Consider the following 12915-nt stretch of genomic DNA (forward strand, 5'->3'; position numbering starts at 1 on the left):
TCTCAGTTATGTGCAAACAATTCCGTATTTTTGGAATTTTGGATATGGGAGACTCAATCTGTATTTACCTGATCAGTTTAGTTCCAGGTCTAATATGTTTAATGGAGTCTGGTGTGATTAATAATAAGGATTTATAGTGTCAGATCCTCATCTAGCTGTACTAAGGGGGTCATTCCGAGTTGTTCGCTTGTTATTTTTTTCTCGCAAGGGAGCGATTAGTCGCTAAAGCGCATGCGCAGTGTCCGCAGTGCGACTGCGCCAATTAAATTTGCTATGCAGTTAGGTATTTTACTCACAAGGTTTTTTCTTCGTTCAGGTGATCGTAATGTGATTGACAGGAAGTGGGTGTTTCTGGGCGGAAACTGGCCGTTTTATGGGTGTGTGCGAAAAAATGCTACCGTTTCTGGGAAAAACGCGGGAGTGGCTGGAGAAATGGAGGAGTGTCTGGGCGAACGCTGGGTGTGTTTGTGACGTCAAACCAGGAACGACGAGCACTGAACTGATCGCAGTTGCCGAGTAAGTGTGGAGCTACTCAGAAACTGCTAAGAAGTGTCTATTCGCAATTCTGCTAATCTTTCGTTCGCAATTTTGATAAGCTAAGATTCACTCCCAGTAGGCGGCGGCTTAGCGTGTGCAAAGCTGCTAAAAGCAGCTTGCGAGCGAACAACTCGGAATGACCCCCTATATACCCTGTAGAAAGGGTAAGTCGTGTACTGCTCTGGCAAATTGGGCAGTGCTACTCCTATGTCGGAAAACACCCCTTTATTTCAACAATCTCTTTCAACCACCAATATCACTTACTACAGCTGGAATAGCACTATCAGATGAAATAGTGAAGGTGCCGTGTGGTGTTTGCTCCAAGATTTTTAAAAAATGTATCACACTGTGGGGCAGATGTATTTAGAATGCAGAAGTGATAAAGTGTAACGTGATAACGCACCAGCCAATCAGCTGCTGTCGTTTTTCAAACACAGCCTGTAACATGACAGTTAGGAGCTGATTAGCTGGTGCGTTATCTCCTTACACTTTATCACTTCTCCAGGGTTGATACATCTGCTCCTGTATTACTGGTTAGATCTACAGCTCCCATGAAAGGCCAGCTCACCACTATGGAATCACAGATGTTATGGTTAATATTAAGCTTTTAGAAACTGAGGAACAGTTATAGCCATATTCTTACACAATAAATACAGGGATACTATTCTTATCAGGGGACGGATACAGAGGTGGGCGCTACTGCAGCCGCAACTACATCACTTTGCACAGTGCGAGTGCATCTAAATTATAGGGGGTGATTCCAAGTTGATCGCAGCAGGAAATTTTTTAGCAGTTGGGCAAAACCATGTGCATTGCAGGGGGTGGGGGTGGGGGGGTGAGGGCAGATTTAACATGTGCAGAGAGAGTTATATTTGGGTGGGGTGTGTTCAAAATGAAATCTAAATTGCAGTGTAAAATTAAAGCAGCCAGTATTTACCCTGCACAGAAACAAAATACCCCACCCAAATCTAACTCTCTCTACAAATGTTATATCTGCCCTCCCTGCAGTGCACATGGTTTTGCCCAACTGCTAAAAAATGTCCTGCTGCGATCAACTTGGAATTACCCCCATAATACAGTAGCAGATCAGCTTGCTCCTGAGATGCCACCGGCTGCGGGGCTAATCCGCCACTATGTATACAGAGATGCACTATCAGTTGCATCATCACACATTGGCCCTCATTCCGAGTTGTTCGCTCGTTGCCGAGTTTCGCTATATTGCGATTAGTCGCTTACTGCGCATGCGCTTAGTTATTTTACACAAAAGTTAGGTATTTTACTCACGGCATAACGAGGATTTTTCATCGTTCTGGTGATCGGAGTGTGATTGACAGGAAGTGGGTTTTTCTGGGCGGAAACAGGCCGTTTTATGGGTGTGTGAGGAAAAACGCTGCCGTTTCTGGGAAAAACGCAGGAGTGTCTGAACGAACGCTGGGTGTGTTTGTGATATCAAACCAGAAACGAAACTGACTGAGCTGATCGCAGTGGCAGAGTAAGTATCGAGCTACTCAGAAACTGCTAAGAAATTTCTATTCGCAATTATGCGAATCTTTCGTACGCAATTCTGCAAAGCTAAGATTCACTCCCAGTAGGCGGCGGCCTAGCGTGTGCAATGCTGCTAAAAGCAGCTAGCGAGCGAACAACTCGGAATGAGGGCCATTGTTCTAGTCCTATGGTGCCGGTGCAACTGTGGTAAAAGCCACAATTGTTGTCCATGACACCTGCTTCTGGTTATCCATCCCCTGTTACCTCCCAGGAACTCACCCCGAAATTGTCAGTGTGTCCAAATTTGATATGTGACTCCCAACAGTAAGAACGCATGCGCAGTGTGGCTTGGAAGCATGCGCAGACTGAAAACATTGGCTGCTTGCGTCTGATGCCACAACAACGCCCACCTCTGAATCATGCCCCAAGAGAGAATAAATTCTCCTGTGGAATATAATAACCAATGTATCTCTATCTGTTCTGACTTTGCTATGAGAGCACAACAATTATACAGCTCAGTTTCATCCAGTGAAGTGGTTGAGACAGTTCCATTTACCTTCTGGGATGTTCTGGCTTTCCAAACTTCCAGTGATTATAGGTGTAACAATAAAGTCCTTTAATTTTCTTTTCCTTTTCCTGACAACAGGGGGAGTTATAATGGGACCTGGAAGACATCAAATGCACCATAGCAATTTTACTTAACTGAATATCCTGCTATATAATGTTACATTTTGCACATGTAAGGTACATACTATATGTGTCATCATATGATATACTGTACTGTAAATTATTTTTCTTTACTATGAATGTTAAACTATTGATAATGTCGATATTATCTTAAACCATAAAGCTATACCTTTAAACACGCTTTTACCATGGAGACACTGCGGCCGCTAGACTTAATACTCACGCTACGTACTTCGTACGCTATTTGCGTACAGAGTCCCGTACCACGTACGGACTTAGCTTACAAACGCCGCGCTGGGGGTACAAAGTACACACAGTGCGTACACACACAATTGATACACTTTAAACCTTATTAGTAATACAATGCAATGATATGATTACACTTTAAACCTTACGCAGCGCTGACGGTATAAAGTACCCGCAGTGCGTACACACCTTATCAATACACTCTTAAACCTTATACAGTTAAATACGCTTTTAAACCCTAGCAGGGAAAAGAGCACACAACACCCATTTGTAGTTAACCGCTGGGTTCTAACGCCACAGTGGATTATTTGAAAGGGAATAACAATACAAATTATACACTACAAAGTTAACAAGATAAATCTACAACAGAATAATGGCTACAGTCAATGTACATACGTGAGAATATTCGCTTGCGCAACCTGGACTAGTCCTCCGCTCATCAGGTAGATAGCATTCAGAGTCTTCTAACCGGCCAGGCAGCAACAGGCTTATTATACACAACTTCCATAAACAATACAATGGTTACTGTAATCCCTTTGTCTATTGGACACAGAGATGCATCTTTACATTACAGGAGAGGTCATAGGTTGATTTGAAAAGGTGGGCGATGTCTTTCCCAACTGCTCTTGTGGGTGGTCTCCTCTGGATTCCCACCGCATACATAATATACAGTAAATACAGTTTATATCTATATTCTACTTCTGCACATAACTATACGCAGGAACATGCAATCTTCCTCTAACCAACACCGGAATGTTACCCTTAAAATACCCTCCAGCTGGATACTAGACATCACCTTATAACCTTAGTCTGTCCCTTCCTATCATGCAAAGGCGAATCCCTTAGTCCTGGAATCATTTAAACTGTTGATACTTGCTGATGTGGTGCAGGGGGGCTATGTGTACAAAGTGCACTATTTGAGTTAAATATGTAATGTTCTGATAACCCTCTATGCACTCACAAACTCCGCCGTAAATGCCCACACCACGCGCAGGATCGCGGGAGCGATCATACGCAAATTGCGGATATGTGCACGCACAGCGGAACAAGTGCACGCGCAGCGGGCATGTGTGTGGTTAGTACGTGGTGTGTGTGCTACAATATTTTTCGACTTTGACAGTCCACCCTTTGGCAGTCAACAATAACTGCCACTATCTAAACATTAAATAGAAAAATATACATTACAATATCTACAGATGATTGGATGGTAGGAGGAGAGGTGTAGGTGGGAAATGTATGACCTAGTGGGATAGTAAAAGCATGTATGTATAAATCCATGTCTGAGGGGCATGTATCATCGTGCCGTATATGTTCTAGATAAGCTTCGAGGTATTGCGAAGTATACATTAAATCCTTCTTATCCCGTATTAAGGGTCTGTAAGTGGGCCAACAAACACTACCGAGCTCTTTTCGGCTTCTTGTTCCAACAAATGGGGTGCACATTTAGTTGATGATACATGGAGGGGGAACATATGTGAGTGCTAATATATGTGGATATCACCTGTCGACTATGTGTGTCACTAACTGAAGGTTTGTAAAGGTGAAGATAAGACACATATCTAAAATACATTTACATAACATTTTCATAATCATTCTTGGGTGCAGTCGATGTCTTTTCCGGATCGGTGTATCTGGGCCAAGGGGGAGACAAAGGAAAAACGGATGAAAGAAATGGGCCGTGGAATTAATTTGCAATCATGTCTTATCATAACATTGTCTCTATGGATGGGTCGTAAATCAAATCTGTTGCTGTAACAATGCCCCCGCTCCTTAAACTCATCAAATTTGTGCCATGCTTGCGCAGCGTTAAAATTCGAAACACCTAAATATCAAGCCAATAATTATGACGACTCCCAGGATACAAAGAAGAAACTTTCCTACACTCACAATGACATTTTGAGCCCACTCTCCTAAACCTGAGAAACAATTTTGTGGGTTCAACCATGAGACCCAGCCGGTCAGTTCATTACTCACAGTAGTCAGGGTAAGATTGTGTCTCCTTCGGAACTCCCACTTCAACTGCAAGATATCGTCCATCTTTTGATTGATGATCTAACTTGGGGTCGTCAGTGCTGTTTGTAATATACGTGCAGCACTTCACTCCATATTGAGTTGCCAAAGTGACACAGTACCCACCCGTCACGGCTGTGATATAATTGAGGACCATCCTGTGCTGGATCAGTTCTGTCTTGTAAGCTTGCAACTCCCTACCCGTATACCTGAAGGTGTCGTCATACATCTCGGTGATATTATCTATCAGGTTCGCTAGCGCATGGATATACCTATGTCAGGTTCGGTTTGGTTTGTGTCCCCGGGAGGGGGCGCTAGTGGGTCAGTGGAGGTAGGATGGAAGAAGTGAGGATACTGGATTGGATTCCTGCGCATGTGCGCGATGTTGTTTTATTGAATGAAAAGTAAAACAATATGGCAGCAGGAATACTTTGGAGAAATAAACAATAATAAATGCAATGGGTATGGTGCAGCGTGGAAGCTGAGAGTCTGTGGCAAAACAGTGAGAGTCTATGGCAAAACAGTAAGAGTCTATGGCAAAACAGTAAGAGTCTATGGCAAAACAGTAAGAGTCTATGGCAAAACAGTATGATAGTATGGTTGATCAATATGCTGGTATGGGAACCAGAGATGATAAACACGTGGAGCCAGCAGAGGTGATGATAATGGTAGCAAACCTGGTAGCAGATGCAAAAGACTTGATGCAGGGTTCACAGTGCTATTGGGAAAGCACAGGCAGCTTGCAAGCTGATTCACAGGTGAGGTGATGAGCTGCACCTGGAGATGGAGTCTCTACAGCTGAGGCTGAAGCACCCTGTGTTGTAGATTGGTGTGAAGCCTGTAAATGAATGCAGGAGTTGCTGATGCTTGTAGTTCCACGGAGCTGTAGTAGGATAACCAGGAACACGGAGTAACAAGCAGGTAACCAGGAACACGGAGGAACAGGTAGGTAACCAGGAACACAGGGGAACTGGAGACTGGAACACAGGACCTAGCACACTAATTGTCGCAGGGGAGCTGGAGGGGTTGCTGGAACTTGTAGTTCCACAGGAACAGCTGGAAACTGGAATGGAACTGTTACAGCTGGAAACTGGAACGGAACAGCTGGAAACTGAAACGGAACAGCTGGGACCTGTAGTTCCACAGGTCCAATACACAAGGAAATCTCTGTAGACAGAGGATTGCAAACAGGAGCCGCCTGTTCACGTGATGTGACGTGTTGTCCAAGGCAATGAGACTGAGCCAGGAACTGGAGTTTAAACACCTTGGTCTGTGATGATTGGATGATCTCTGTGAGGACACACCCTGCTGGATTGGGTGTTCAGATCAGCTGTGAGTTAACTGGAGCTGGTGATTAACCGGGAGAATAACACTGTAGACAGTTAATGCCATGCACTGCTGGTTGCTGGCTGGGATCAGTAGTCCACCGGGAGTAAATGCTGTTTAACTAGAAACACTGTGTATTCCAGGCTGCTGGCTGAAACCAGTGGTTACCAAAAGATAGAACTGGTTAGGTGGAGCACAGTGAGCTGTGGGCTGCAGGAGACTGAAGACTGGAACTGCTGGAACCTGTAGTTCCACAGGTTCAATTCACAGGGAATACTCTGAAAACAGAGGACTGAAGCCAGGAGACCCCTGTTCACTGGAAGTGATGCAATGGAGACTGCGGATTCCTGACAACCTATAATTTATAATTCCTCTGGCGGTACGGGTGTGTTCATAATGAGTATGAGTATAAGGAGCCTGAGCACTGCGGTGAACGTCTTTCATCTTATCATGGGTTATGGTCATGACCTCTGGCAACACTCTTCCAATGTAACACAATCCCTCTGAGTTAGGGGCAAGCCACTTATTCGCCTTCCTCCCACATATGAAATAAGCATCATCGGGGAGAACATATGGGACAGAATATGACATCACCATATTACATACTTTCCAAGTGAAAAACCCAATCCCTAGTTCTGTCATCTGTTCAGTACAAGTATCAGGCTGTATGATATGAGCACAGTACCCTGGTGATACTTCTCAAACCCGCATGGTCTTGCTTCCTTGAGTATACATATACCGAAAATACCTTCCACTGTTGGCTATTTGGCGTATAAGTTCAGAGTCTACGGGTATCCTATCAGCTCTGTGCGAAAATGCCATGGTTTGATTATTCCATGTCACCTCCCAATTTCCTGGTTTTCGGGAATTGGAAATGTTGAAACATACTAAGGATCTATCTACATGATACTGGTGGAGCTTCAAACTAGGGGGCCTAGAAAATAAGAATTTACTCACCGGTAATTCTATTTCTCGTAGTCCGTAGTGGATGCTGGGAACTCCGTAAGGACCATGGGGAATAGCGGCTCCGCAGGAGACTGGGCACAAAAGTAAAGCTTTAGGACTAGCTGGTGTGCACTGGCTCCTCCCCCTATGACCCTCCTCCAAGCCTCAGTTAGGATACTGTGCCCGGACGAGCGTACACAATAAGGAAGGATTCATGAATCCCGGGTAAGACTCAAACCAGCCACACCAATCACACCGTACAACTTGTGATCTGAACCCAGTTAACAGTATGATAACAGAGGAGCCTCTCAAAGGATGGCTCACTACAACAATAACCCGATTTAGTTAACAATAACTATGTACAAGTATTGCAGATAATCCGCACTTGGGATGGGCGCCCAGCATCCACTACGGACTACGAGAAATAGAATTACCGGTGAGTAAATTCTTATTTTCTCTGACGTCCTAAGTGGATGCTGGGAACTCCGTAAGGACCATGGGGATTATACCAAAGCTCCCAAACGGGCGGGAGAGAGCGGATGACTCTGCAGCACTGAATGAGAGAACTCCAGGTCCTCCTCAGCCAGGGTATCAAATTTGTAGAATTTAGCAAACGTGTTTGCCCCTGACCAAGTAGCTGCTCGGCAAAGTTGTAAAGCCGAGACCCCTCGGGCAGCCGCCCAAGATGAGCCCACCTTCCTTGTGGAGTGGGCATTTACAGATTTTGGCTGTGGCAGGCCTGCCACAGAATGTTGAAGCTGAATTGTACTACAAATCCAACGAGCAATAGTCTGTTTAGAAGCAGGAGCACCCAGCTTGTTGGGTGCATACAGGATAAACAGCGAGTCAGATTTTCTGACTCCAGCCGTCCTGGAAACATATATTTTCAGGGCCCTGACTACGTCCAGCAACTTGGAGTCCTCCAAGTCCCTAGTAGCCGCAGGTACCACCATAGGCTGGTTCAGGTGAAACGCTGAAACCACCTTAGGGAGAAATTGAGGACGAGTCCTCAATTCCGCCCTATCCGTATGAAATATCAGGTAAGGGCTTTTATAGGACAAAGCAGCCAATTCTGACACGCGCCTGGCTGAAGCCAGAGCCAACAGCATTATCACTTTCCATGTGAGATATTTTAAGTCCACCGTGGTAAGCACAAAACCACATTGAGATCCCAGGGTGCCACTGGAGGCACAAAAGGAGGCTGTATATGCAGTACCCCCTTGACAAACGTCTGGACTTCAGGAACTGAAGCCAATTCTTTCTGGAAGAAAATCGACAAGGCCGAAATTTGAACCTTAATGGATCCTAATTTTAGGCCCATGGACAGTCCCGTTTGCAGGAAATGGAGGAAACGACCTAGTTGAAATTCCTCTGTAGGGGCCTTCCTGGCCTCGCACCACGCAACATATTTTCGCCAAATACGGTGATAATGATGTGCGGTTACATCCTTCCTGGCTTTGATCAGGGTAGGGATGACTTCATCCGGAATGCCTTTTTCCTTCAGGATCCGGCGTTCAACCGCCATGCCGTCAAACGCAGCCGCGGTAAGTCTTGGAACAGACAGGGTCCTTGCTGGAGCAGGTCCCTTCTTAGAGGTAGAGGCCACGGGTCCTCCGTGAGCATCTCTTGAAGTTCCGGGTACCAAGTTCTTCTTGGCCAATCCGGAGCCACGAGTATAGTTCTTACTCCTCTCCGTCTTATAATTCTCAGTACCTTGGGAATGAGAGGCAGAGGAGGGAACACATACACTGACTGGTACACCCACGGTGTTACCAGAGCGTCCACCGCTATTGCTTGAGGGTCCCTTGACCTGGCGCAATACCTTTCTAGTTTTTTGTTGAGGAGGGACGCCATCATGTCCACCTTTGGTTTTTCCCAACGGTTTACAATCATGTGGAAGACTTCTGGATGAAGTCCCCACTCTCCCGGGTGGAGATCGTGTCTGCTGAGAAAGTCTGCTTCCCAGTTATCCACTCCCGGAATGAACACTGCTGACAGTGCTATCACATGATTTTCCGCCCAGCGAAGAATCCTTGCAGCTTCTGCCATCGCCCTCCTGCTTCTTGTGCCGCCCTGTCTGTTTACGTGGGCGACTGCCGTGATGTTGTCCGACTGGATCAACACCGGCTGACCCTGAAACAGAGGCCTTGCTTGACTTAGGGCATTGTAAATGGCCCTTAGTTCCAGGATATTTATGTGAAGTGACGTTTCCAGACTTGACCACAAGCCCTGGAAATTTTTTCCCTGTGTGACTGCTCCCCAGCCTCTCAGGCTGGCATCCGTGGTCACCAAGACCCAATCCTGAATGCCGAATCTGCGGCCCTCTAGAAGATGAGCACTCTGTAACCACCACAGGAGAGACACCCTTGTCTTTGGTGACAGGGTTATCCGCTGATGCATGTGAAGATGCGATCCGGACCATTTGTCCAGCAGATCCCACTGAAAAGTTCTTGCGTGGAATCTGCCGAATGGAATCGCTTCGTAAGAAGCCACCATTTTCCCCAGGACCCTTGTGCATTGATGCACTGACACTTGGCCTGGTTTTAGGAGGTTCCTGACTAGCTCGGATAACTCCCTGGCTTTCTCCTCCAGGAGAAACACCTTTTTCTGGACTGTGTCCAGAATCATCCCTAGGAACAGCAGACGTGTCGTCGGAATCAGCTGCGATTTTGGGATATTTAGAATCCACCCGTGCTGCCGTAACACTACTTGAGATAGTGCTACTCCGACTACTAACTGTTCCCTGGACCTTGCCCTTATCAGGAAATCGTCCAAGTAAGGGATAATTAATACGCCTTTTCTTCGAAGAAGTATCATCATTTCGGCCATTACCTTGGTAAAGACCCGGGGTGCCGTGGACAATCCAAACGGCAGTGTCTGAAACTGATAATGACAGTTCTGTACCACAAACCTGAGGTACCCTTGGTGAGAAGGGCAAATTGGGACATGGAGGTAAGCATCCTTGATGTCCAGAGACACCATATAGTCCCCTTCTTCCAGGTTCGCTATCACTGCTCTGAGTGACTCCATCTTGAACTTGAACCTTTGTATGTAAGTGTTCAAGGATTTCAGATTTAAAATAGGTCTCACCGAGCCGTCCGGCTTCGGTACCACAAACAGCGTGGAATAATACCCCTTTCCCTGTTGTAGGAGGGGTACCTTGATTATCACCTGCTGGGAATACAGCTTGTGAATGGCTTCCAATACCGCCTCCCTGTCGGAGGGAGACGTCGGTAAAGCAGACTTTAGGAAACGGCGAGGGGGAGATGTCTCGAATTCCAATCTGTACCCCTGAGATACCACCTGACGGACCCAGGGGTCTACTTGCGAGTGAGCCCACTGCGCGCTGAAATTCTTGAGACGTGCCCCCACCGAGCCTAAGTCCGCTTGTAAAGCCCCAGCGTCATGCTGAGGGCTTAGCAGAAGCGGAAGAGGGCTTCTGATCCTGGGAACTGGCTGCTTGCTGCAGTCTTTTTCCCCTTCCTCTGCCCCGGGGCAGAAATGAGGAGCCTTTCGCTCGCTTTCCTTTATTGGAACGAAAGGACTGCGCCTGATAATACGGCGTCTTCTTATTTTGAGAGGCGACCTGGGGTAAAAATGTGGATTTCCCAGCCAAGGCCACCAAGTCTGAAAGACCTACCCCAAATAACTCCTCCCCTTTATAAGGCAGCACTTCCATATGTCGTTTGGAATCTGCATCACCTGACCACTGTCGTGTCCATAACCCTCTTCTGGCAGAAATGGACAGCGCACTTATTTTTGATGCCAGTCGGCAAATATCCCGCTGTGCATCACGCCAGTGGCGTGCGGTTAGGTTGGTGGCTGGTGAGGCACTGGTTGGTGTGTAGGTGTTTGTACAAAATGTGTAGGGGTCGCTGTGGGTGTGGCGCTATTAGATTAATGGAAGACCTGGACATCAAAATACCCATGGTGTTGTGTGTGTAACTAAACACTTACATGCCCTGAAACTCAGGGGCTGGCAACTTTTAGCCTGGGGGGCAAACGCAAGCATGTGGCCCCTGCTTTTCTACCAACAAACTGTAATGGAAACATTTGTGTAACAAAACTTTTGCAGGAGTGGTTTATGGTGGCTTAAAAGACCAGTTAAATATATATTTATCAAAATCACAAAACCTAGTAGCAGTTTGGCCTTGCGCCTGTGCACTACGATCCCGGCGCATGCACAGTTGTTCAATAATCTTCCACTGTGCGATTGCGCAAAACAGAGATCAGGTCTGAATTAGTCCTTAAATATGCGACTTAAGGCGCTTTAATTGGCATCTCCAAACTAAGTGCAGGGTGTGATAGGGACAAATGAATAGCTATGGAGACCTCCTTCCCAATGCTGTTCATATCGTGTTGAATTGATTCGCCCCATTGTAGGGTGCCTTTGCTAGCACTCAAACGTTGTCACCATAGCACATCAACATACTCTCGTCACTTCTAATTGAATTGCCCACTACAGATCAGTTAAATCCCTATAGAGGAGGAGGATATTTCCAGCAATGGCAGGCAAATATTACATGTGCAAGACTGACATTCCTAGTGGCGCTTGCGTCAATCAGTCAGCGCTGACGCATGTGTATGAGAGCCGGCAGCAGCGCTTGCGCATTACATTCAAAGACCCTTGTACTTTTGACGTCCCGGCAAATAAAATAAACAAACTTTATTAGCAGCTCACAGGTGTCCTTTGCTTTCCTAGTTGGCCACTGCTCGACACACTTCATATACTCGCAGGTAATCATGCTATGTGGAAATTTAATAAGCATAAAGGTGGGCTCTTTGTGCTTTAAGTGCTGCTGGAATACCATTGTCATAGAACAGTATGGCGGTGGCAATGTTTTATTACAAGTATGCAGAGACAAAAGAGAATAGTGATTTTCTCTACACTAAATCTTGCATAGTGACAGAAGTGTCAAATTGCACCAGATCTAGCGCATTTGGCACTTATAAGTTGTTAATGTGGGATGCGTTCGGAATCCCCTCAGGAGACTGGTGCTGGGACACCGGCAGCCCAAAGGTGACTATTGAGGTGAGGGTTAGAGCACGGGGGGAGACGGTTAGTCATTAGGGGGGGGGGGGTTAGCCATAGCTGACGACCCTGGAGGGTTAGCCCTTGCCGACAAACCGGAGGATTAGAGTGTGTGTGTGTGTGTGAGGGAATGGGGGCTAAAATACATATCCCCGTCGCTGGCTGGCTTCACACAGTCGGGAAACCACGGTCATTCATCTGACCGCTGGCATCCCTACCGCAGGAATTTCATACCCAACCCATTAATATATATTTCACCCTCACTATTATAAAATAATTAGTAATGCAGGCAGACAGTGCCCATCTTTTCAGTCCCCTTCAGACAACCCCCTCCTACCCTTCCTCTTTTCTCTTGAAAACTCTGGAAGAAAATAACTAACCTTAAGTTCCTGTGCTCTAATCAGCTCCGCTGCTCCTGGCATCTCCTCCCAGTGTCCCAGCTCTGTCACACGGCACACGCTGCGGCTTTGCCGACATTTAGAGGGGCGGGAAGCCGGGAACCACTGTTATTGAACACTGCACAGCAATCAGTGTCTGCCGTGTCCCTTTCGGGCAACAGCTGCGAGGTCCATTGGGGACATGATCTTACTATGTCCCCATAGTGAGATCATGAATTGCTTTGGCTGGATATGGCCCTAATTAGACAC

General features: G+C 46.4%; 1 protein-coding gene across 1 annotated transcript in view; it reads right to left on the minus strand.

The window, feature by feature from the left end:
- LOC134943919 (NACHT, LRR and PYD domains-containing protein 1a-like) overlaps window positions 1-12915 on the minus strand; it is a 330645-nt gene that overhangs the window by 280721 nt on the left and 37009 nt on the right. Inside the window, exon 2 of the mRNA XM_063932485.1 lies at window positions 2579-2686. Coding sequence (XP_063788555.1) covers window positions 2579-2686 — 108 coding nt within the window. The remainder of the gene's footprint in view (window positions 1-2578; window positions 2687-12915) is intronic.

The sequence above is a fragment of the Pseudophryne corroboree genome, chromosome 7 (genome assembly GCF_028390025.1).
Source record: "Pseudophryne corroboree isolate aPseCor3 chromosome 7, aPseCor3.hap2, whole genome shotgun sequence".
NCBI lineage: Eukaryota > Metazoa > Chordata > Amphibia > Anura > Myobatrachidae > Pseudophryne > Pseudophryne corroboree.